The sequence below is a fragment of the Pteronotus mesoamericanus genome, unplaced genomic scaffold (assembly GCF_021234165.1).
Source record: "Pteronotus mesoamericanus isolate MK-2021 breed Mesoamerican mustached bat unplaced genomic scaffold, CSHL_Meso_final scaffold_174, whole genome shotgun sequence".
Classification (NCBI taxonomy): domain Eukaryota; kingdom Metazoa; phylum Chordata; class Mammalia; order Chiroptera; family Mormoopidae; genus Pteronotus; species Pteronotus mesoamericanus.
The window spans coordinates 14,470,751-14,493,939 of NW_026555309.1; the positions used below are offsets into that span (position 1 = coordinate 14,470,751).

General features: G+C 34.3%; 1 protein-coding gene across 3 annotated transcripts in view; it reads left to right on the forward strand.

Moving 5' to 3' along the window:
• Positions 1 to 7,471: 7,471 nt before the first annotated feature.
• Positions 7,472 to 23,189, forward strand: part of TMEM67 (transmembrane protein 67) — a 52,348-nt gene continuing 36,630 nt past the window's right edge. For 2 of the 3 annotated variants that reach the window (XM_054590259.1, XM_054590260.1), the window contains exons 1-6: positions 7,472 to 7,794; positions 9,290 to 9,378; positions 10,521 to 10,614; positions 15,807 to 15,906; positions 17,559 to 17,628; positions 17,729 to 17,803. In XM_054590259.1, coding sequence (XP_054446234.1) covers positions 7,569 to 7,794; positions 9,290 to 9,378; positions 10,521 to 10,614; positions 15,807 to 15,906; positions 17,559 to 17,628; positions 17,729 to 17,803 — 654 coding nt within the window. In that variant the 5' untranslated portion in view covers positions 7,472 to 7,568. Of the gene's footprint in view, positions 7,795 to 7,921; positions 7,952 to 9,289; positions 9,379 to 10,520; positions 10,615 to 15,806; positions 15,907 to 17,558; positions 17,629 to 17,728; positions 17,804 to 23,189 lie in introns of those variants that run through there. The other variant, XM_054590261.1, reaches the window with a different exon arrangement.

Genomic DNA, 23,189 nt, shown 5'->3' on the forward strand with positions numbered 1-23,189 from the left:
AAAAAAAGATGAGAATTGACAATTGTTAGTGAAGACATAAAGAAAGAGAAACCTTGTGCACTGTTTGTGGAAGTGTAAATTGGTGCAGCCGCTGTGGAAAATGACAGATTCCTCAAAAAATTAAAAATATAACTACCATATGATCCAGCAATTCCACTTCTGGATATTTATCCAAAGAAAATCAAATCACTAACTTAAAAAGACATATGCACCCCATGTTCATTGTGACATTATTTGCAATTGCCAAGAAGTGTAAAACTTGTGTCCATCAATAAATGATTAGGATAAGGAAGATGTGGTATATATATACAAAATAAAATATCATTTAGCCATAAGAAAGAATAAAACCTTGCCATTTGCAACAACTTGAATAGACCTTGAGTGCATTATACTCAGTGAAGTAAATCAGTCAAAGACCAATACCATATGATCCCACTTACATGTGGAAACTAAAAAAAAAAAAAAAAAAAAATCAACCAAACAAACAAAAAAACCTAAGCTTATAGATAGAACAGATTGGTGGCTGCAAGAGGCAGTGGGTAAAGGTGGGCAACATGGGTGAAGGGGATCAAGAAATACAAACTTCCAATTATTAAATAAGAGCCATGGATATGTAATGTACAACATGGTGACTATAGTTAATAATACTGACTATTTGGAAGTTGTTAAGACAGTAGGTCTTAAAAGTTCTCATCACAATAAAAAAATTTTCTAACTATGATTCTATGGCGATGTATATTAACTAGACTTTTGTGATCATTTCACAGTATATACAAATATCAATTATATTGTACACTTGAAACTAATATAATGCTATGTCAATTATAACTCAATACAAATAATTCAATAAAATATTTTCCTAAAAACAAAAAGAGTATAGATTCTTGAATCCTAATACAAGTTCTTATTGGCTCTCCCTGTTTCTAAATTCCTCATCTATAAATTCGGGATAGTAGTAGCTACTCTAAAAAGCTTCTATGAGGATTAATAGGACTTGAAGGAGAAGCTGGTAATACTAACAGTGTTAAATACATTTAAAGGAGATTAATAGTTCTGAAGGAAAATTTAGGAATTAATTAATGATAACACATGATAAGTAAAGAAGCAAAGACACTTATTCACATTAAAAAAAGACAGAAAGTGTGGCATGGTACATGACTCATTTCACAATATGTAAAAGTGATTACTACTCTATCTTTAAATTTTAAAATAAGTATATTAGAAATAGGAAGGGGTTCAGAAAATGTGGTGTAAAGCAAATCTTTATCTTCTGTAGTGGGCAGTCAATTGTTAATGCCTAAAACTAAAAAAAAAATTGAGTTTTAAAATAAGTTATTGCAGTAACTCATATGGAAGAAGACAGCAATTTACGGTGGTAGAGATGGTAGAGGTTAAGAAAAGTGAAATAATTTAAGGAAATTTTGTGCAATAAATGAAAGAGATATTTAGAAGATAAAAATTAAGAGGTCTTGCTAATGGACTGAAAGGCATAAATAAAGGAAAGGAAAACCTAAAAGCTGACTTCTAGGTTTTTGGCATATATTATTGGTTGGATGATGTTGCTATTCACCAAGATAGAGAACACTGGAAAAGGACAAAGTGGAGCGTTGGGTAAAGGATGGAGATCATGAGTTGTTTTGGACACCTTGAATTTAAAAGCTTTATTCCATCCAAATAAAGTTTTAAAACAAGCATTGGAAATACTGGTTCGGGGCTCAAAAAGGATACTTGACCTGGATATATATAAATACCTGAGTCATCTACAAAAAAGTAATCACTCAAGTTTCATGGACATATTTGACATCACCTAGGAAGAAAACCAAAAAATAAGAATGGAAAAAAATCTAGGGCTGGTCCCTCAGGGACTGCACCTTTAATAGCCAAGTAAAGGAGGCTACAAAAGGCAGGGAGCAGGAATAACCAGAAAGTTTATTCTAGGAATAACCTGGAAGAAAACCAGGAGAGTGTTCCATCATGGAAGCCAAGTTCCATTTGGAACATATTGAATATGATGCAACAATTGTTTATATCTAGTAGGCTTTGGCACTAAGAGTCTGGAGATTGGGAAAGAGTGCAAACTCAACACAAAAAGTACTCCAACTTTAAGGTCTTCTTTTTTTAAGATTTATTTATTCATTTATTTTTAGAGAGGGGAAGGGATGGAGAAAGAGAGGGAGAGAAACATCAGTGTATGGTTGCCTTTTGCATGCCCCTTACTGGCCCGCAACCCAGGCACGTGACCTGACTGGGAATCAACCAGCAACCCTTCAGTTCTTAGGCCAGCACTCAATCCACTTAGCCACACCAGCCAGAGCCCCCAACTGTAAGATCTTGACTTCACTGATTCTTCTTTCTGACCACAACCACCACGTCTGCACTTTGAATTTGTTCTTCACATTCTTTATATTTTTATTCATTAATCCCTTAATGGGCTCACTGGCTTCCCGTGTTGTTGTTTTTTAAGTTAATGCCTAGGAAACACATCCAGGGATTCAAGAACAGCAGTAAAGAATCAATGTTAAGAGGGTTCTACTATCAAATTGCCAGTGCTAGAATTGTGATCTGAGTGTGCTCCTAAGAAGTCATATATGCTTTCTAAGCCGTGGTTTTCACATCTATAAAATAAAGGTAATGATGATAGTTCCAATTTTATCAAATCAGATATTATAGTGCCTAACACATAGAAAGCTAGCAATTAACAGTCATTTTTCCTTCCTTCCTTACTTCCTTTCTTTTCCTCAGAGTTTAGCTTTTTATTAAGGATGTTACAAAAAAGATTTAGTCAAAAGACCAAATTTCATGTCATCATTAGACCCCTCAGATTCTTTTTTATTTTCTTTCATTTTCTACTCCTTAGCTGGGAATTATTTCAATTATTATTCATGACCATAATTTCCACCCACATATTAGATAATTAGATAATTAAAGGTAGAAGTAACTTTAACTTCTACCTTTAATATTTTTTATTCAATATGAAGATTTTATCAGCTACAGGTCTTTCCTATATTTCATTAATGTCACAATTCACCTAGTCACACAAAGCAGAAACTGGAAGAGATCCTTGTTTCTGTTTCTTTGCTTCCTCTATCTAAATCATAACATTCTCATGATTATTCCTCCTAAATAGCTCTTTCATTCATCCTCTCCTATCTTCCATTACCCTAATTGAGACCATAAACTTATGATTTAGCCTCCCAAGTGACCTCTACCTCTAGAGGCTTCCATATAACTCTTTTACAGAATATTTTCTAAAATGCAAATCTGATCGTGTTATTCCCTAGTTTGAAGTCTTAACAAGCTTGAAACCATGGTAGACAAATACAGGCACCCAAGAGCTTTCATTTTTATTTATTCATACCTTGCCAACCTCATTACCTGCCACTGACCATAACACACCCTACATCTCAGGGTAACTGAGAGACATGTCATTCCCCACTGTGCCTGCTCACTCAAGCCCCTGGGTCTGCTCTTGCTGGTACTTCTGCCTGTCCTGTCCTACAGTATCTTCTTGTCTGTGACTTCTTCACTCATCTCTTTTCCACCTCCCAAGGCAGAGTTAATGCCATTTTCTAGTTTCACAGTCTCAATTAAAGAAGTTTTCTCAAAATATTTTAATGATTTGTTTCTATGTCTGTTTCTCTGTGAGACTACGAGGCCTCTGAGGGAAAGCACCATGGACAGCTCTTTCCCCCAAGAAGTATCTATTCACACAAATGCTCAAAAACTCAGGGTGGGGATTCAAATCACAATTGTCTTTGAAACACCCAAAATTACCCCCATTCCTGGTTCCGACCTCTTCATTAAGCACTAGGACTACACATTCATTTCTGCTATCACTCTCTACCTGAGTACACAGCTCATGTTCAGCATAACCATACTACAATAAACTTCACAAACTGTTCACCTCTGCCCTAGGACTTTCCTAAATCATCCTCTATCTGCTTCCACTCCAACATGATCTAGCCTTCTAGGCAAGATCTGGACTTGCTGCAAATTTTCATATCTAAATGATTTCCCTCTCAATTATCCACTCTGCCTTTTCAAAATATTTCCTATTTTTACCTATGTTATTTACTTAGGAAACTGATATTGCTCAATTTCTCTGTTCCCCAGCCCAGGAGTTCTTTATGGTTTCACTCATCTTCTTCTTTTCTTTCAATCTTAGAAAGAATGACTCTCTTCTCCTGAGATGGAGCTCCTCCTACTCTTACATCCAAATCCTTTATCTCTCCCTTGAAGCTCAAGAGAAAGTCAACTATTCCTCTCTTTATTGTGAATCTCTCCTCTACTACTCCTTTCCTCTCCACTTACAGACATATTCTTCTTAACCTAAAAAAATTAAAAACTTTCTTAGCAGTTCCTACTTTTGCCTTCTTTTCAATGTCAAGTTCTTCAAAATAGTCTATGTCCGTGCTTCCTCTTCCTCACTATTGTTCTATGGCTTGCTTCTATGCATCCCACTGTAATGAGACTGAACTCTAAAAGGTAACTAATTGATATAATTACCAAATCCAAATTTCTCCCCCCGTGGACTCCTTGACCTTTTTGCAGAGTTTATACTGTTAGGGGAATAACATTGTGCTTAAGCATCCACAAGAGTTAAACCGCCACAAAAGTTAAAATTCAAAGTTTGTTTCTGTAATTGCAAGCTGTGTATTTAGGTAAGTTTTTAAAACTCTCTTTGTACCTACATTTAATCATCTATAAAAGGAGATAAAACAATAGTACAGGTTTCATAACATTGTTGAGTGGATTAATTTTGATAATTTAAGTAAAGCATTGTGCAGTACCTATCTCATTCTGTCAATAGGTGTTCAATAAGCATATGCTATCCTCTTTGAAACCATTTTCTCACTTTTTTGCCATACTTTTTTCTAAGCTGACATTAAATTATGTTCTCTTTGTCCAATTAACTTGTATGTATAATTCTTTCACATACTAACTCTGTGATACTGGGCATGTCTTTGAGCCTGATAAATTGGGATAATTGTACTACCTATTCATAGGTTTAAAAAAATTGAAATGATGCATGTAAGAAGTTTAGCACAGTATGTGGCATAGAGAAAGCGTTTGCTTTACTGATTAAAGTAAAACTATCTCTTGTTCAGCTCCTTTCCTCCATCCCATCTTAAATCTGAATGTTGTTATTTGCTGTAAGGCAATCTCAGTGCAACTAAGAGGGAAAAGGCAAGAGAACTGCATGTATCACTATCTGACATCATTGAATAAACTCCAAAGGCCACCTCGCTCCAGATTTCCTGTGTTTGGTTTTGTTTACCCAACTGTGAACTGGCTAAAACTACCTGATCTTCTATTACCTGCAGCAAAATTATCCCTAATAATATGGTTCCAGTTTATGCTTAACCATTTTAGCTAACATTCTTTCTACTATCTTTGTAGGCAGTTTATACGATGAACCCATAGTATCTACAGTTACCTCAAATTTAACTGTTTATTTTGAATCCTAATACTAAAAAATAACCTCTATTTAGCTCTTTGGGAGCAGTTATGTTAGGTGCAGTGCCCAAGGGTCTTATGCAATCATAGTTCTACTGCTTGTGATGTATAATGGCAGCATCATCTTGTTAAGTAAAAATAACAAATTTGTCCTGTTGTAGAATATGCCAAAATATTTCTCTGTCTATTCCACACACACACACACACACACACACACACAAACCCATTTAATAGATTGAAAAAATAAGAAGTCTCAGAGATAATAGATGGAGATAAATTCTAGTTCCACCACTTCTTAAATAATGTAACTTTTTTGATCCTCAATTTCCTTTTTTGTAAAAGGATTAAAAAGAAATAGTATTTCATCAAAGAGTTATTATGGAGAGTTAAAGTTAATGTTGCCTAACACAGTGCACAGTGTGGGACACAAAGAAGACCATCCTGAATGAAGTTCTTTCATTGCTTTAATTATATAATAGGCAATGAGTAAATATTATTGGCCTAATCTTTTGCATAGAGCATATAAAAATAGTATGCACTTCATTAACAAAGACTCGAGTCACCCATAGGAAGCTTCTGCATATTAATCTCAACTCTTCTCACCATACCCTTTTTGAGTCCCCATTAACATTTATATAGTCAAACATTTGTAAAAAATTGTATTCTGTGATTTTCATTTCAAATTAGGCACTTCAACAACACAGTAATTATTCTTTTTAACGAATTTCTCTTTAAGGAAGGATTTTTGGAGCATACATTTTCTGTATCACAGATATTAGTGATTGACTGAATGTTGACCTTTTGGGGAGGATTATATGAGAAACACTAGGCCTAACAGTGAACAATGTTTAAAGCTATCTAACTTCCTTAAATTCATTTTCCACATGCGTTGAAAGTATTATGTGTTATTTTCCTCCAGAGTAACAAATCATCACTTTTATTACAAAATTTGGTGTTTGGTTTTGTTTTTTGAGAAAGCCAAAAGTCATTTCAAGCTTCTGGTGATGAATAAGATGCCTTAAAAATATGCCAAGCAATTTTACAGAGTTGGGGAGAGAGGGAACAAAGTGCAACAATAAAAGAAGTGAGATTTTTAAAAATATTTTTAAAAACTAAACTCTCTTTAGATTTTATTTATTTATTTATTTATTTTTTTTAAAGAGAAGGGAGGGGAGGGAGAAAGAGAGGGAGAGAAACAACAATGTGTGGTTGCCTCTGGTTAGCCCCCTACTGGGGACTTGGGTGGGAACACAGACATGTGCCCTAGGCTGGAAATCAAACCCTCCACCCTTTGGTTCACAGGCGGGCACTCAGTCCACTGAGCCACACCAGCCAAGGATAGAAGTGAGATTTAAATATTAAGAAATAAATATTTCTTTTATGACCTATAAACTGACTCTGAATTTTGAAATGTTTTGGGGCTAACAGCTTCCAAGAGTGCCTACTTTGAAAGACAACATTCATGTATCTGTAAATTTGATTTAAAAATATCAGGTTCCTTTCTTATTCACAAGTGGGATAAATATGATCACATTTTATATACATGATTTCCTATGCTCAAAACAAGGAAAGTAGAAACGCAAAGAAAGTTCCGGCAGGAAAAAATCTTTTTTTTTTTTTTTTTTTTTAAGTCCTTGGATGGTTCAAGCACTGCGTATCAGCGTTTTGCCTACTTTTCTGGCAAGTATATTTTGACAAATACTTTGTTGGACAGCCTTCTTTAAGACGAAATGACCTGGGCTGGACAAATTCTGATGTAAATATCATTTAACAGTTCCATGTAACAATATACTTGTGCGATGCAATCTGATATTTTCTTTCTTGTGGTATTTTATTTCCTGACCTCCAAAGTGACTTCACTTCCTGCACAAGGGTGGCTTCCCAGAGTTTGAAACACACGTTTTAAAGAGCGGGTCGCGCCGGCTAGGCTCCCAGGTTAGCTCGCCCCTTTTTAGGACCAGCCAGTTTCCCGCGGCGTTGGTAACTTAGCAACCAAGCACAATTTGTAGACACTTCCGGAACCCCAGGCCGGAGTTGTCCAATCGGTTCTGCAGAGTCGCCGCAAAGGCTGACGGGACTCTGGAGATTGCGTAGTGGCCTGCGTCTGCACCATGGTGACGGGCGGCGGTGGGGCTGAGGTGATAATGGCGATTTGGTCCGTCTTATCCGTCGTTGCTGTGAATGCAATCCTCCTGTTGGTTTTCCCTCACGTCTTACAGGCCCAGACCTTCTCCTTCCCTTTCCGGCAGCCAGAGACCTGCGGACAAAACCAGTATTTCGATATCTCCTCGCTTTCCTGTGCCCGGTGTGGAGCCAACCAGAGGCAGGACGCCCAGGGTGAGATAGTTTGGAATGGGCTCTGGCTAGACAAACACTCCCGCCTTGGCGCTGCGCCCAGTCCCCGGCGTCGCTGAAACACCGTTTGGTCTGCGGAAAGAATATTTTGGGAAAGTTAACCGCCAAGGCCTAAGAGGTTTTCCGTGGAGGATTGCAGGTTGGGGGTCGCCTAGTCTGCTACTCCGCGAGCCGTCGCCAGTAATTTCTGGCGCCAGTCCCACACTTCTCAGCCTAAGGGTCTTTAGGGAGCACCCAGAAAGCTGCCTGTCGGAGGCAGAAAAAATGGAGAAGTAATCTGAGGTGCAGAGAAGCAGGTGACAGGACAGGCTGGGGAGGGGATGCAAATTAGACCTTGTAACTTTGATAATCGTTTACTTTGCTTTTCAAATCCCAGAAACGTAGATCTGGAAAGGACCTTAATCTTGAGCAGGCCCAGTCTTCTCATTTTACAGATAAGGAAATCGAAGTTCCGTTGAGGTTGTTATGTCCTCTTTGTCACCTAAATTGGGGATCAGAAGAATTTATACCTCTTTTGTTCTCAGCCTCGACCTATTTTTTCCACTGTGGGATATGACCATATTATAGATCTCCTTAGGACTTATCCCTTTGATTATTGAATATTACTAATTGCCCTTAAAGTTTCCTTTGATTATGCTTAAATTTATTTTTTAAATTATTTACTTATTTATTGCCTGAAACATCCATCATTTGGTCCTGGTTCTGTTCCTTGAAACTGCTTCCTCATATTCTAAAGTCTAAGATGTTTTCAATCTCGATTTGGTTACCCATGGTATTAAATTTCTGCCATCTTTAAATTCGATATATCCTCATTTAAGTCATATATGACAGTTCAGGCTTCTCAGGTGAGGATATATGAATGAGAAAGAATTTCACAGAATTTCATATTGAGTAGTGATTATTTTATACTGTTTACTGTCTATGTACAAGAATATGGTAATTTATTTGAATGAATGTAACTTTTTAAATAAAATTTCGTTTCAACAAAGTAGATTTAAATTTATTGAGTGTATGTTTGGGTGAAATAGAAATGTAAAACTTGCATATCAGTTAATTAATGGTTTGATTACTAGTTTAATAGTTCAGTAATTTAATAAGTTAGTTATGCTTACGCTGAAGATTGTAGCAAACACAATACCTGTGGAGTGCCAGACACATTCTAAGACCTTTACACATAATAACTAATTTAATATTCATACTAACCCTAAGAGGAAAGTGTCGTTTTTACCATTTTACCAAAGTGGAAGCCAGGGCACAGAAAAATTCAGTAAGTTGCTCAAAGTCACACGGCTAAGTAACAGGATCAAGATTAGAACCCAAGAAATATGTTTCTGGATTTGATCCCAGGCATACTGACTCCAGGGTCTTGCTCTTAACTGCTATACTTCTCCTCTAGATTTTAAGAATTATTATAAGTTTCCCTTTCTTGGAATTATATTTTTATTTACCAAGGTCAGAATTTCCCTCTTCTTTTTAGGAACTTCATGTGAGTGTCTACCAGGATTTCAGATGATCTCTAATAATGGAGGAGCTGATATTATTTGTAAAAAGTGCCCAGAAGACATGGTATGGAGTATTTAGCTTTAAATGTACTGTAAAAAATAGTAAATTAAATGTATTTTTTAAACTACCATTTAATGCTATACAGTAATATTTTCCTCCCACAACCTTTAAAATTATAAAGCTAACTGTTTTTACTAGAGTATATTTTGGGAGATCAATGAAATTTTATGGAACTTTTTATGGAAATTTTATAACTTGGAAAAAATGAGTTTATTGCTTTACTTTTTAATACCTGAAATTAAAAAAAACCCACAAAGCTGTGAAAATTTATGTTTTACCTTTCCTCATAGAGTAACTCAGTTATAAAGAAAAGTAGATGAATGATACATATAGAGAGAGCATTCTGTAAAACATTTTTAGTGACATTACTAAGAAATCATGATTTTTTAATAGTCATTTATATGCACTGCCAAATATAGGAACATTTATTGATATATCCCGTTTTTCAACCAAAATTTACAATAATTTGTGGCATTGTTTTTTTATTGCCATTATTCTCTATTAATTTTGGCTACATTCATGTTTGTAATGTAATCACTGTATTGTTATCCCAGGTTTTTCCTAAGTCATATAATAAGCCCAATTTTGAATGATGTCATATTTTATCAAAAACCTTTACCAGTAAAAACTATCAGTGGATAGAAGGAAATACCTTCATGACTTAATAACTTTGTGTGCATATTCAGTTATATATAACATTTGCCTATTTTGAATAATAACTTGATTTTTAAAAGCTAATGTATTTGGATTTTTAAAAACTAGAATTATTATTTTAAGACAAATAAGAATATTAATTGGCTATCTATTAATTCCTCTCGCATTTTGTTGTTTTGTCTTTGTAAATGGAAAAACTGAATGACAGTATTAATTATGAAAGTAAAGACTCATTTGAACTGAAAATCATGAAGAAGTATTGCCCAGGTTAATAGTAGTCAATATGTAATTATAAGTGTATATCTTAATTTTGGAATATAAGCACAAATTGGCTACCCAGGAAATTTTTTTTATGTGGCCCATATGCACATTATATATTTGATATAAATTACATATTATACACTATTGTGGGTTTTGGACTTACACGATCAAATAAGGAGGAAAAATTTTATAAGAAGGAGAAAGTGATTTTTTTTTTTTTTTTAACTCAGAAAGGTGTTACCAAAGATGGCTGGAACTGCATTTCTTGCCCAAGTGGTTTAACTGCAGAAGGAAAATGCCACTGTCCCACCGGCCATATTTTAGGTAAGAAGTAGATTTCTTATGAAATAGTAACACACCTTCTTTTGTGTTTGTTTTTGATAAGAATATTAATTGAAATAGTATGGTGATTTCTTAATGTTTTTTATTATTGTTCAAAATTTAATGATATATGAGACAGCAGCAGGCATTAAGGAGATAAAATAGCCCTACCTGATTTTTAAAAATTCTTAATTCTTAATAATGTAGGATACTTCCTTAATATAACTTGATAAAATACATATGTTTCAACTTAGAAGTCAACATAATGCCTAATAAGGAAAAAAATATAAGCATCCCTGTCAATTTCAGGACCCAGATGGAGATGTTAATGATGTACTTAGGTAAGTGAAAGAGATAGGTCATAGAGTCAATAAAAAAGAGAAGATAAATACTAATTTTCAATGATTTGATTGTATGCTTATAAAAACCCAATGGAATCACTAAAAATCATTATAAACAAGTAAACGTTCTTGGGAACAAAATTAACATTCTAAAGTCAGTAGGCTTCTTTTCCAAACAATAATCCTTCAGAAACTGTGGAGGAAGAAAAGAGCTCATCTACAGTAGCAACAACAACAACAAAAAAATACTGAGTTGTAAATGTGCAAGAGAAATTAATTGAAGAAACCTTTGAATGCAATTGAGGGACACAGAGGTAGGCTTTAATAAATTACTAAATGAAGTTCATTTAATAAATAAAGGAACATGAAATAAATCACATTCTTGAATGTAAAGATTAAATATTATAAAGATATCATCTCTCCCAATACCAGTCTATATAAAGGAACCCTAATAAATTCTACTAGGATTTTGTCTGTCTTAGGGACTGCAAAACCTAATTCCAAAGTTTATCTCTTGAAAATTATGTGAAAGCAAAGAAAATTATGAAAAAGTTAAGAGGGAACAACCTCAGATATTACACACATTTTATAGCTGCTATAATAACATCTGTGGCTAACATATGAGTTAACAGACTGGTTGATGGAAACTATATGTGATAAAAGTGGCATTTCATATCAATGGAGAAAAATCAATTGATTAGTAAATGGTATTTGGGGAAACACTAATAAATTGGGTATCTTTAAAAATAAATTTTAGGTCATTCAAATATTTTAATATTAAATATGAATCTATGAAAGTTTGTAAAAAAATAAGAAACATTTTATGTCTTAGTGTTGAATAGACCTTTTTTAAGTATGGGGAAAAAGACTCAGAAGCTATGGAAGAAAATTTGGTAAATTTGACTATATTACAATAAAAAATTTTTTTTAAATTCATAAATAAATTGTAAACAACAGATTAGAGAAAATTTTATAATCCATACAATTGACAAAGAGCTAATATATGTAAAGAGCTGTAATATATGTAAAACTTCTACAAATAAATAAGAGCAAGATGAATAACTAAATTTTTTAAATGGCCAAAAATCAGGAATAAAGTTTATAGAGAAAAAGCATAAAAACATGAATAAATTGCTCAACCTTACTGAGAGAATAATATTAAAATTTTAAGGGACCAGATGAAAAAGGTAAGGGGATAGAGAAGTACAGATTGATATTTACAAAACAGTCATAGGGATGTAAAGTACAGCATAGGATATATAGTCAATAATATTGTAATAACTGTGTATGGTGCCAGTTAGGTACTGGAAATATCAGGAGGATCACTTGGTAAGTATATGATTGTCTAACCACTATGCTCTACTCCTAAAACTAATACAAAAAAAATATTGAATGTAAACTTATTTAAAACATTTTTTTAAATTAAAAAAAGATTTACAACAATGTAGGATTTTAAGAATTAAAATCAGAATTCTTTTTATTTTAAGTAAATTTTATTTTAAATTTTATTTTTAATCAGATTTTATTGTCAAACTTTTTGAACTTTGACAATGTGTTTGCAAGAGTACAGGGAAACAGTTATATATTATTAAGGAAGTGTAACTGGTTACAACTTCTATGGAGAGCAACTTAACAATATTTATCAAATGTAGATCATTGCCTAGCAAGCCCTTGTCTAGGAATTTCTTGTTCTAGTACAGGTAAATAAATGACTGAAGAAATATATGCTTTTTTTAATTGTAACATTATACCTAAAACAAAAGATTGTAAATAATATGAAAGTCTGTGAAGAGATTATTGGTCAAATAAATTATAGTACACCCATGTAATGGTATAGGATTCAGCTGTAGAAAAAATAAAGCAGTTTTGTAACTATTGCTTTGAAAAGAAATCAAAGATACATTAAATAAACCAGCCAAGTATAGAAAAGTTTATTCATTCATACACAAATATTTATTGAGCACCTGCTATTTATCAGCACTGTTTTATATATTTGGTATGCTACCATTTCTGTTTTCTAAAAAAGATTATTTATACACGCGCGCACACTTGGGTATGCATAGTTTGTTCTGGAAGAATTCATAAGAAACTAGTAACAATGTTCACTCCAGGTGGAGAACTGAGTGTCTGGAGGGAAGGGTTTGGGAAGGAGACTTAATTTTCACTTTAAATCCTTCTATGCCTTTTATTTTTACAGTTTATTTATATACTACCTCTTTAAATATTATTCTTAATGGAAAAATTTCTGCTATCAACTTATTTGAAATCTATGTAGAAGGCAGGACACACATGTGGAAAAGTAATGTGCAGAGCAAGAGAGCAAAAAAGAATTTAACAAGGGGCATACATACTGAATCATCAGTTGACTGCTACAGGCAATAAATGCTCTATAAGGAACAACCTGGGTTTTTTGGAAAGGTTGCCATGAGAAGGCAGTGTAATAACTAGACCTTGAAGGTTTAAAGGGATTTCAAATGTAGCGAGAAAGAGAAGAATATTCCAGGCAGAAGGAATAGTGTGACTCTCACTATTCCTTCTTGTGTTAGCATAAGTGTAAAAATCCAGATTGAATATGAAGGGACTGTCACTTTACTGAGTTTAAAGGTCCACTGGTCCACATCGTGGGGGGCCTTGAGTGGTGTAATAGTGTAAAGGCATACACATTTCATTGAACGTTTTGAACAGAGGAATGATTAAGATTAATCTGGCAGCCATTTGTATTCTTCCAGAATATATATTTGCTTATATATTTGTGTGTCTGTATATATCCTTGACAATATTCATGGAAGTGTCATCATACTTACTCATTTATTCATACATATCTGTTGATAAAACATTAAAATAAATTTTAAAATAAATTCAAAAACTTCATTTAACCAAAGGGCATTTAAGCTAAAGGGCACCTGCTAGCTCCAGTTCAGCTCTAACAGATTGTCGTCATGTAAATACATAGAACCCATGAAACCAGATTTTACTATTTTTTAAGAGATGCCAGAAATAGAGATTTTAGGTTAAATGTACCAATTTTAAATCTTTCTAATTAAAAAAAAATTTTGTTGAGAAACACCTGCTAAGTGCTGGGATACAATAGTGAATCCAACTTGCATTCTAGTGGCAAGAGAAAGAGAATAAACAAATGAATAGGTATATGTGTCAGGTGGCACTAAATGTTATGAAGACAAATAAGGCAAAGCAAAGGGAGAGGGAGCAGGGTGCTATTTTACATGGATGATCTTGGAAGACCTCTCTAGAAAGGTGACATCTGAGCAAACTCTTAAAGAAAGTGAGGGACAGAGCCGTTTTGATGACTGGGCATTCTAGGCAGAGGGAATGGCAAGTGCAAAGGTGCTAGGATGGGTGCATGCTTGGTATAATCAAGGGTCAGCAATACAAATGTGGCTGTAGCAAAGGAGGAGGAAAGCAGAAGCAGATGGGTCTGAAAAGTCGGGGTGATGGTGCGCAGATCACGTAAGGCCTTTTAGGCTATATAGTGACCTTGGAAATTACCCGGTGTGAGATGGAAGACCATTGGAAGGCCTTCAGAGGGGTGAAATGATCACATTTAGTTTTTAAACTAGCTTCTTCCTGCAGAATAAGACCAGGGTTCTAGTTAGAAATCTGTCACAAAAGTCCAGGTTTTAGATGACAGCCTTGGGCCAGGGTAATAGTAATGGAAGTAGAGAGAATAATTCAGCTTCTGGATATACTTTGAAGAGAGAGCTGACAGGATTTACATCATTATTTTCTAATTTTAATTTCTTTAATGTAGAGCATGAAAAGAGGAGACTCTAGATATACTGAGGAAATAGGCAAATGGAGTTGCCGTTTACTGAGACAGGATGACTGTAGGAGGAATAACTTGTTCACCTTTTGTTGAATTTGTTTTTACCATCTTGCAAAACCTTAAAACATTATGTATAACATTATGATTGGGACTAATGGTCTTTGACCATTTTTTGCAATGCTATTTCTCTATTACTCCTTCAGCCCCAAAGTAGTTGTTATTATTTTGATGTGTGTGTGTGTGTGTCCTTTCATAATCTATTTTTTCTGTTTTTAACATACAGATATACATTGTAGTCACAGGAAATATGTGATATTTTTATATAAATATTTCATACCCAAAATAGTTTTATACCATACTTTTTTCACTTAACAATATGATCTATTTTGCTATTTTAAATATTTAGGTTATTTTCTAACAAATAATGTTTTGATGAATATCTTTATACACATGTACATGTATTTCTGTAGGTTAAGTATCTAAAAATGAAATTGTAATGTTTTAGGGTACGTGAATTTAAAATTTTAGTAGATACTATCAAAGAGCTCTTTTAACTTGCAGAAACTTAGCAACAGTCTGTGAAAATGCTTGTTTCCCCATACTCAGTGTAACAGGAAATTTTTTAAAGAGATATATTTATTTATTTTTAGAGGAAGGGGAAGGGGAGGAGAAAGAGAAGGAAGGAAACATGCATGTGCGAGAGAAACATTGATCACACACCCACAACTGGCGACCTGACCTGCAACCCAGGCATGTGCCCTGCCTGGAAATTGAACCGACGACCTTTTGATCTGTGTGACAATGCCTAGCCCACTGAGCCACATCAGCCAGGGCACAGGAAATTTTTGAAGAAAAAATATTAATTTATTGTTATGAGGATTTGGAAAATTAGTTTCTATATTATTTTTATGTCAATGGGGCAGGTTTCACTTTTCTGTATTGAGGTGCTTAACATGCCTTTAATGCAAATAAAGTTTAGAGAATTATTAAAATTATTTGTGGGTTTTACTAAATATACAGGCTTATGTTGGCTATGAGTTACATCTTAATTTTGTTTTTAAATTGTTTAGTGGAAAGAGATGTAAATGGAGCATTATTGTCTCAAGCAACTTGTACGCTCTGTGATGAAAATGAAAGCTCTTTTACAGTAGCAAATGCTTTAGGAAACAGGTAAGCAGTGTGCTGACTTAATATCTTTTTATATTTATGTAGAATCTATACCTTTTTTAATTACTTTCCTATCATATCATTTGCTTCTCACAATAACCCAAGATAGAATAGAAGTGGACATTAGCAGCTAAAGAAGCTGAGACCTGCAATAGTGTTCTGTCTCTTATCAGTCGGTTGACCTTGAATAGCTCAGTAAGTTAGTCTCCTTGTCTCTGCAGTGGGGGTATACCACCTATTTCATAGGCTGATATCACAGCTTAGAAGTAAATATGTTAAGTTTTCAGCATGGTGCTATAGAGTAAGTGTTAAGCTATTTTTTATTATGTAATATGTACATACTCTGTAATATAATATATAGTATGTAATAGTAACTTCTGTTAGCAGCATAGTTACTATATACCAGATACTGTGCTTTACATATTATATTGCATAAGAAAATACAGTCATACGACAAATACAATAATTCAGATACCCCATTATAGCCCTATTCTCTACCACTTCCTGTTCCCCCTTGTGCATGCATACGTACACACCAAACACAAGCGTACACACCACTCCCTCTCTCTAACTCAAACACATTATTCCTATTTCAACTTCAGTTTTAGAGGCTACATAATAACTTCATTTTAGGCACATTTTCTTATCAGTTCTCAAGGTTAAGATAGAAAATACCTGAGCAGCTTTTTCTGGGGATAATTAGTGTTAGATCACCTTTTCTTTCAGGCTGACCTGCATTGTAGCACCCAAATATGGACTACTGAGCTGATCCTCAATTTTTCCCCTCCAGTACCTATCTAAGTCTAGTTAGAGTTCTGTGCCATGTCCTAGCCCCTCTCCTACCTGCTCTGTCTTACAAGTAATGATACCCACCTAAAACCAGCAGTGTTCCCACTTGTCCAATGCCCTACAGCCCTTTACATCATTCATTAATGAAAAATATATTTTTCTAAAATTAACAAAGATCATCAATAGACTTTAAGTTTGATAAGGAGTAGATACATGTTTCTTTTTAGCATGTGTTGCCTTTTTGCTTTGTGGCAGACAAAATAAAGTATATTGCTATAAATAATTATAAAAATGGATCGGGTTTCATTTATGAGTTTGTTGGGCTGTTTTGCTAATAGAGTGACTTAACCATCTTTGCTATTCAGTATTATTTATTTTTTACAATCCATGTGGTTTCAAAAGAATACTCTTCTGTTTAAAGAAAAAAAAATTATATATATACGTATAGTTATTGATTCCAAGGGAAGAGAGAAAGGGGGAAAGAGAGAGAAACTTCAATTGTTTGCCTCACTCATGTGCCCCAGCTAGGGGCCAAACCTACAACCTACGTATGTGCCCTGACTGGGAATTGAATTCACAGCCTTTTGATACCTGGGAAGAGGCCCCAACCCACTGAGCCACACTGGCTGGGCAAGAATACTCTCCTGTTGTTGGTTAATTTTATTTATTTATACCTTACCTTGTAATACTAAGAATGGGATAAGACTATTTAGATCAGTGTTTGTGTTTTTAATTTGTTTACTTATTACAAGAAATTGCTTAGCTGAATGAGTCTAATCTAGTATTTAGGAAGACAAGTTCTTAATTAAATTTAAGTTTAGTATAATTCATCAGCATTTAAAAAATGTTTTTCATTATATTGACAGGTGTGTCCGATGTGAGCCAACATTCATTAATACCAGCAGGTCCTGTGTGTGTTCAGAACCTAACATTTTAGTAAGGCTAATAAAATTGATAAAATATATTTTTTTAAATTAAATTACTTATACTATTCCATAACCTGTTTTATTCAACCATTCATTCATTTATTTTTTAGACAGGGGGATTATGTTTCAGCAGCACAGGGAATTTTCCTCCACGTATAATTTCAACTACACGTTATGGAGAGCTTGTGAGTATGTTTACCTTTTTTTGTTTCATTGTTAAGAATATGTCTGCATTTCTTTGGTAATTAATTTGGGACTAAAATGAGGAGCACTTATGTGTAAATCACTTTAAAACAAATCATCAGTCTAAGAAACATTAGACTAACTACTCAGCATTATAATTTATAAGTTCAGTTACTGTCTTCTCTACTTTAGCTCATTCTTTTTTCAGTGAATCTCTGAATGTCAAGGCTGTGCAGGTCCATTATAGATCCTATAAAGGATGCAGTATAATATAGTTAGGAGCCCCAGAGACTAGATTTCAACCCTGGACTTACCAGTCATCTGCTTTGTATCTTTGGACTTAGTTAACATTTCTAAACTTCAGTTTTTTGTCTGTGAGTTGGGCATAATAAAAATACCTGCCTCACAGTGCCTGTATATGGTAGTCACTGGAGAAATGAGGATTATTTTTATCTAACCAGTTTCCTTGTTTATAGATGAGAGCATGTTGGCATAGAGTTAGAGCTTTTGCAGTAGATCCTTGTGATGACAGCATCTGGGATGTAAAAGGGAAGTAAGTGGTTTGGAACTGAAGAGGTCACAAATACCAGAGAACAGGAGTTAGGTGACTGACTAGGAGTTAGTTGATAAGCATTGAGGATATCCAGTATGCCGGCGGAGATTGCAATGGACAGGCTAGGATCTGGTTGGTAAAATCATCATTGAATAAGTGGGAATGATTAGGAGGACTGTGGGAATAGCCATAATGAGGGTGGAATCTGGAATCTTGGTGAACAAAGCAAAAATTTCTCTCCTTCAGTGTAGTCTTGGGTAACAGTCAAGTACCAAATATTTGCAAAACAACAGAATAAATGCTAACATAGTGATATGCATAGGGAGCTTGAGATCATAAAATTTGGCTCATTTGTAACAAGATGCATGTCTTTGGGGGCATTCTTCTTTAGGCTTGGATTACAGTGAACATCTGTATACCATTATCACATTTGTAGGTCTTTTATTTTCACTTTTCCCTTTTGAAAAGAAATTGAAATAATTTTGGTAAAAGTCTCAACAATGTCTTCCTCTTAACTTGGTCTTAGATCATCAGCCATTTAGGTCATGTCCTTTTCAGTCTCGTCCATTCTGGCACAGATCCTCAGTCTTTCCCTGTCTTTCATGAACTCAATAGTTTTGAAGATTCTAGGCTTTACAATCTATAGGATGATCTTTGACTGGGTAAATCTAATCTTTCTTCACAATTAGAACGTGCTTGGCAAGAAACCATAAAAAAGATGGAGTGCTATTCTCAGTGCATTGTATCCCATTGTGGGACACATGATGTCTGGGATGTCCATCTGCCCCACCACTGGATGTTAACCTTTGTCACCTGCAGTAAAGTCACCATGTCTGCTTTACCATTACCATTTTCCCTTTGCAATTAATTAGTATTTTTAGGAGAATTTCCACAGTTATGTTTCCTCTTCACTAACACTAACTTAGTAGCTTTAGTATCCACTGATGACACTTCCCTTTATCAACCACTATTGTGACCATTGCCATTTCTTTTCATTATCCTTCCACATTTATTAATTACCATTCTATTATAAGGAAGAATTTTCCCTTCTCATTTATACATTTATTTGTTTATTAATGGCAATGTGGATTCATGGGTTCTTATTTTATTCAGTTGGTTTTAATCCATTACATGTATTTGTTTTAATGCTCAAACTGCCCTAGATTTGGCCAGTAGAAGCCCCTTCAGTCTGGCTCCTATGTCTTTTTTGACGTGTCCCCCTCATTTTTTAATCATTTCCTTACTTTTGAGCACAGCAAGATTTCCAGGCTCATCTTGTAGTTTTTGTGCCTGAGCCCTGAAATCAGCCCTTTCTCTAAGGAGCTTTTAAGGATAATATTTAGAAACCAAGATTACTACATTTAGTATGCCTTCTTAGCAGACATAGCTAGAAAATATGTATATAACTGTTGCAGTATTTATCTTGTATATATATTAAAATAAATGAGTTCATACTGGTACTTTCAATTTCAAAGTGATACCTCAGAGTTCTTTTTAGCCTTTCCTTTTGACAGTAGTGAAACTTCAGACAATGTCTTTTCCAGGAGTGAGAAATCTGGGCCTCATCCTCAATTTACTCATTTGCTCAATGTAGCAAAGCTCTCTTCCCCTCCACCTTCACTTCCTCCCTTTCCCCAACACTGCTGTGCAGTAAATCCATTGCACACTGCTCTGCCAGAAAGGGAAGGTAAGCAGGCAAAGGCTATTCCAATTGTAAAGTTAATCTGATTCAGTTAGTGTATTTCATTTAAACACATCAGTCTTGAACACTGACACTTTTCCAAGGACAAGTTTGCAGTTCCTAACCTTAGTAACATTTTATTAAATGTTATTTTATAACAGATTCTATGTAGCCAATGTATGACTCATGTCGAGAAAATGTAATTAAGATGGTGTAACTGTCCAGACCCAGTCCTCAGCTTTGCTGGTGGAAGAACTCAGTTTTATCAGTGAACTTGTAGGTCAGTCAGGTTCTGAGGAACCGCTTCAAAGTAATTAAACTCACCAGAGAATAGACTGATAAACAGAATGCATGTTTATTAGTTTATGTTGAGACTGTAGTTGCCAACTAGACTAAAATACTTTATGGACATGATAAATCCACCCGTTCTAATTGGAAAAATGTACTTAGAACATTACAGGTCAGATGTTTCTTGATTAATACAGAATCAAAATGTAATTAGTTTTGTATAATTTTATAAGCAAGACAACCAGTCCTCCCCTAGGAATATTCCTGCCTATCAGTAAAGAATTTCCGTATATTCGTGTATATATGGGTCAGTGTCTTCCCATTCTTTTTCCCTGAAGGTGGTAATGATAACTTTGTGTCTTGTTTTTCTTATTTTTTCCAACTTTTATTTTGAAAAATTTAGAAATTGTAGAAAAGCTGAAAAAGTAAGACTGTAACTATACATACATCTGTTACCTATGTTAACCAATTATTAATGTTTTGCCACATTTGCTGTATCTTTCTCTCTGTGTATGTAAATACATGTATACACACACATCTTTTTTCTGAACTGCTTAAAAAATAAGTTGTAGACATGTGACATTTTCCTTTTAAATATTTTATTATGTAGCACCTAGGAAAAAGGGCACCTTTTTTGGCATCACGCCAAAAAAATTTTAAATTAATGTAATAGTATTACTTTATGTATTTATTTCAATATTGTCTTTTATCCCCCACCCCAATTTGGGGGCTGAGGTGTTGTATAGGATCCAATAAAGGATTTTAAATTGCCATTAGTCTTTTTATTATTTTCAATTTAAAAATGTTTTTTCATTTTTACTGACTTCATTGGGGTGACACTGGTCAACAAAATTACACAAGTTTCAAGTGCACAATTCTATAACACCTCTGTACACTGTATTGTGTGTTCAGCACCCCAAGTCAAGTCTTCATTGCAATTAGTCTTTTTAGTTTTCTTTAATTTAGAACAGAGACTCTTGCTCTGTTTTACTGGAGGTTTTTTGTTTGTTTTTACTTTTTTCTTTTTTGTTTTAATGGAATTGATTCTTACATAGTCAAGGCCAACTTTGTTGTAGAGTGTCCCACAGTCTGGATTTTTCCCATTATAGTCTCATAATTAGATTCAGTGAAGTATCTTCAAGCCAAGAATATAAGTGTTGTGTAGAGCTCATTGCATCAAAATAAGGAGCACATAATGTCAGATTGCCAAGTCATTGGTGATGCTAAACTCGATTGCCTGGTTATGGTGGTATCTGCCACTTCCCTCCATTGTAAAGGTACTATGATTAAAAAGTTAGTCTGAGATTTTACTCTGAGACTATGTAAACATCCACTTTAGTAACCATTGATGAGCCTTGCCTGAAACAAGGAAATTGGTTATTTCAAGACAAATTTACAGTTGTTATTCTTTATTCGTTAGCAGTCTTCAGTAAAGAGCACTTTCTGGGCCTCTTATTTTTAGCTCTACTGTAAACTCATAGAATCTTTGTTTATTCAGCATGTTATAATGTTAATGTTATTCTTCTTTTCAAAGCTCAAATTGTCCCAAGGTTGTACTTCCCTTTGAGATAGCTCCTGTATTATTTTGACATGTCTCCGTAAGTCTTTAGGCACTACCTTTGTTTCTCTATGTTATGTTCCAGGCTCAACCAATATAATAATAGTTTTAAGTAGTCAACATAATATTCTTGTTTTAAATTGTACACCTTCATTGAATATCTAAGTTTTCTGTTTTTAATAATAGTACTATCAACCATTTTATGCACATAGTTTTGTTTTTTCCTTTGGATAGATTTTTTCTTCAAATAAACTTTCTAAGTGTTTCTGAATTCCTAGGTTAAAGTGAATGGATGTTATTTTATGAAAGGATTATACAACTTTAATACTCTTACTGGCATTATCTATGGCTTCATTTTACATGCATTTCCCAGTGCTATTGTCATTACTTTCCATTTTTACTAGTTTTTTGGTGCATTTTCAACCTTCATACATATGTTTTTTTCCTTACACATGAGAACTTTTGCTGATTGAAGAGATAAAAATAGTGATTCAATTTTGTTTTAGATTCCTTTGATAGCTGTGGTGTGATGTGCCACTTAGTTTTACCTCCTATGTCCATATCCAGAGAATTTACTCTGAATTGTGCTCCTTAGCATCTTGTACTTTAGCAACATGCACAGATAAACTTTAAAGCAGTTCTTAGCCAGAGGCATGTATCTGTAGCTTTCAGAGCACATGTATGCTTTGGTCTCACCCTGGATATTCTGATTCATTTTGTCTCAAGTGAAGCTAGGCATTTTCTGTTTTTAGGAAGTTCCACAGGTGATTCTACTGCCCATCACTGTTTGAGAATCAACACTTTGGAGATTTTAACTGTTACTCAACATATCCCCAATCTTCAGTTGCTTAGAAATCATTCACCAATATTTCTTTTTTATTACTTTCAAATTTAATACATTATAATAATCCTAAATCAGCAAATGTTAACTGTTCAATACTAAGTAAAGATCTAGTTTTTCTTTTATTTTTTGACATTTTGTTTTTTGTATTATTGAAATGGGCATAATAGTTTTTTTGGACTATAGACACACATTTTTTTCCCTTTACTTTTGCCTAAGTGACATGATTTTGTAAAGCAGTCCTATTTGTAAAAACTGACATTGGTTAGAGTTAATTCTTACATTCCTGTTAAAGTCTGTTTTTTCATTTTTTAAATTATATTTTATTGTTTATTTTATTATATTTGTTCCAATTTTCCTCCTTTGCCTCCTCCACCAAGCCCTCTCCCCCTCCCTCAGGCAATCCCCACATTTGTGTCCACGTCCATGGATCATAAATATATGTCCTTTGGCTACTACAATATATT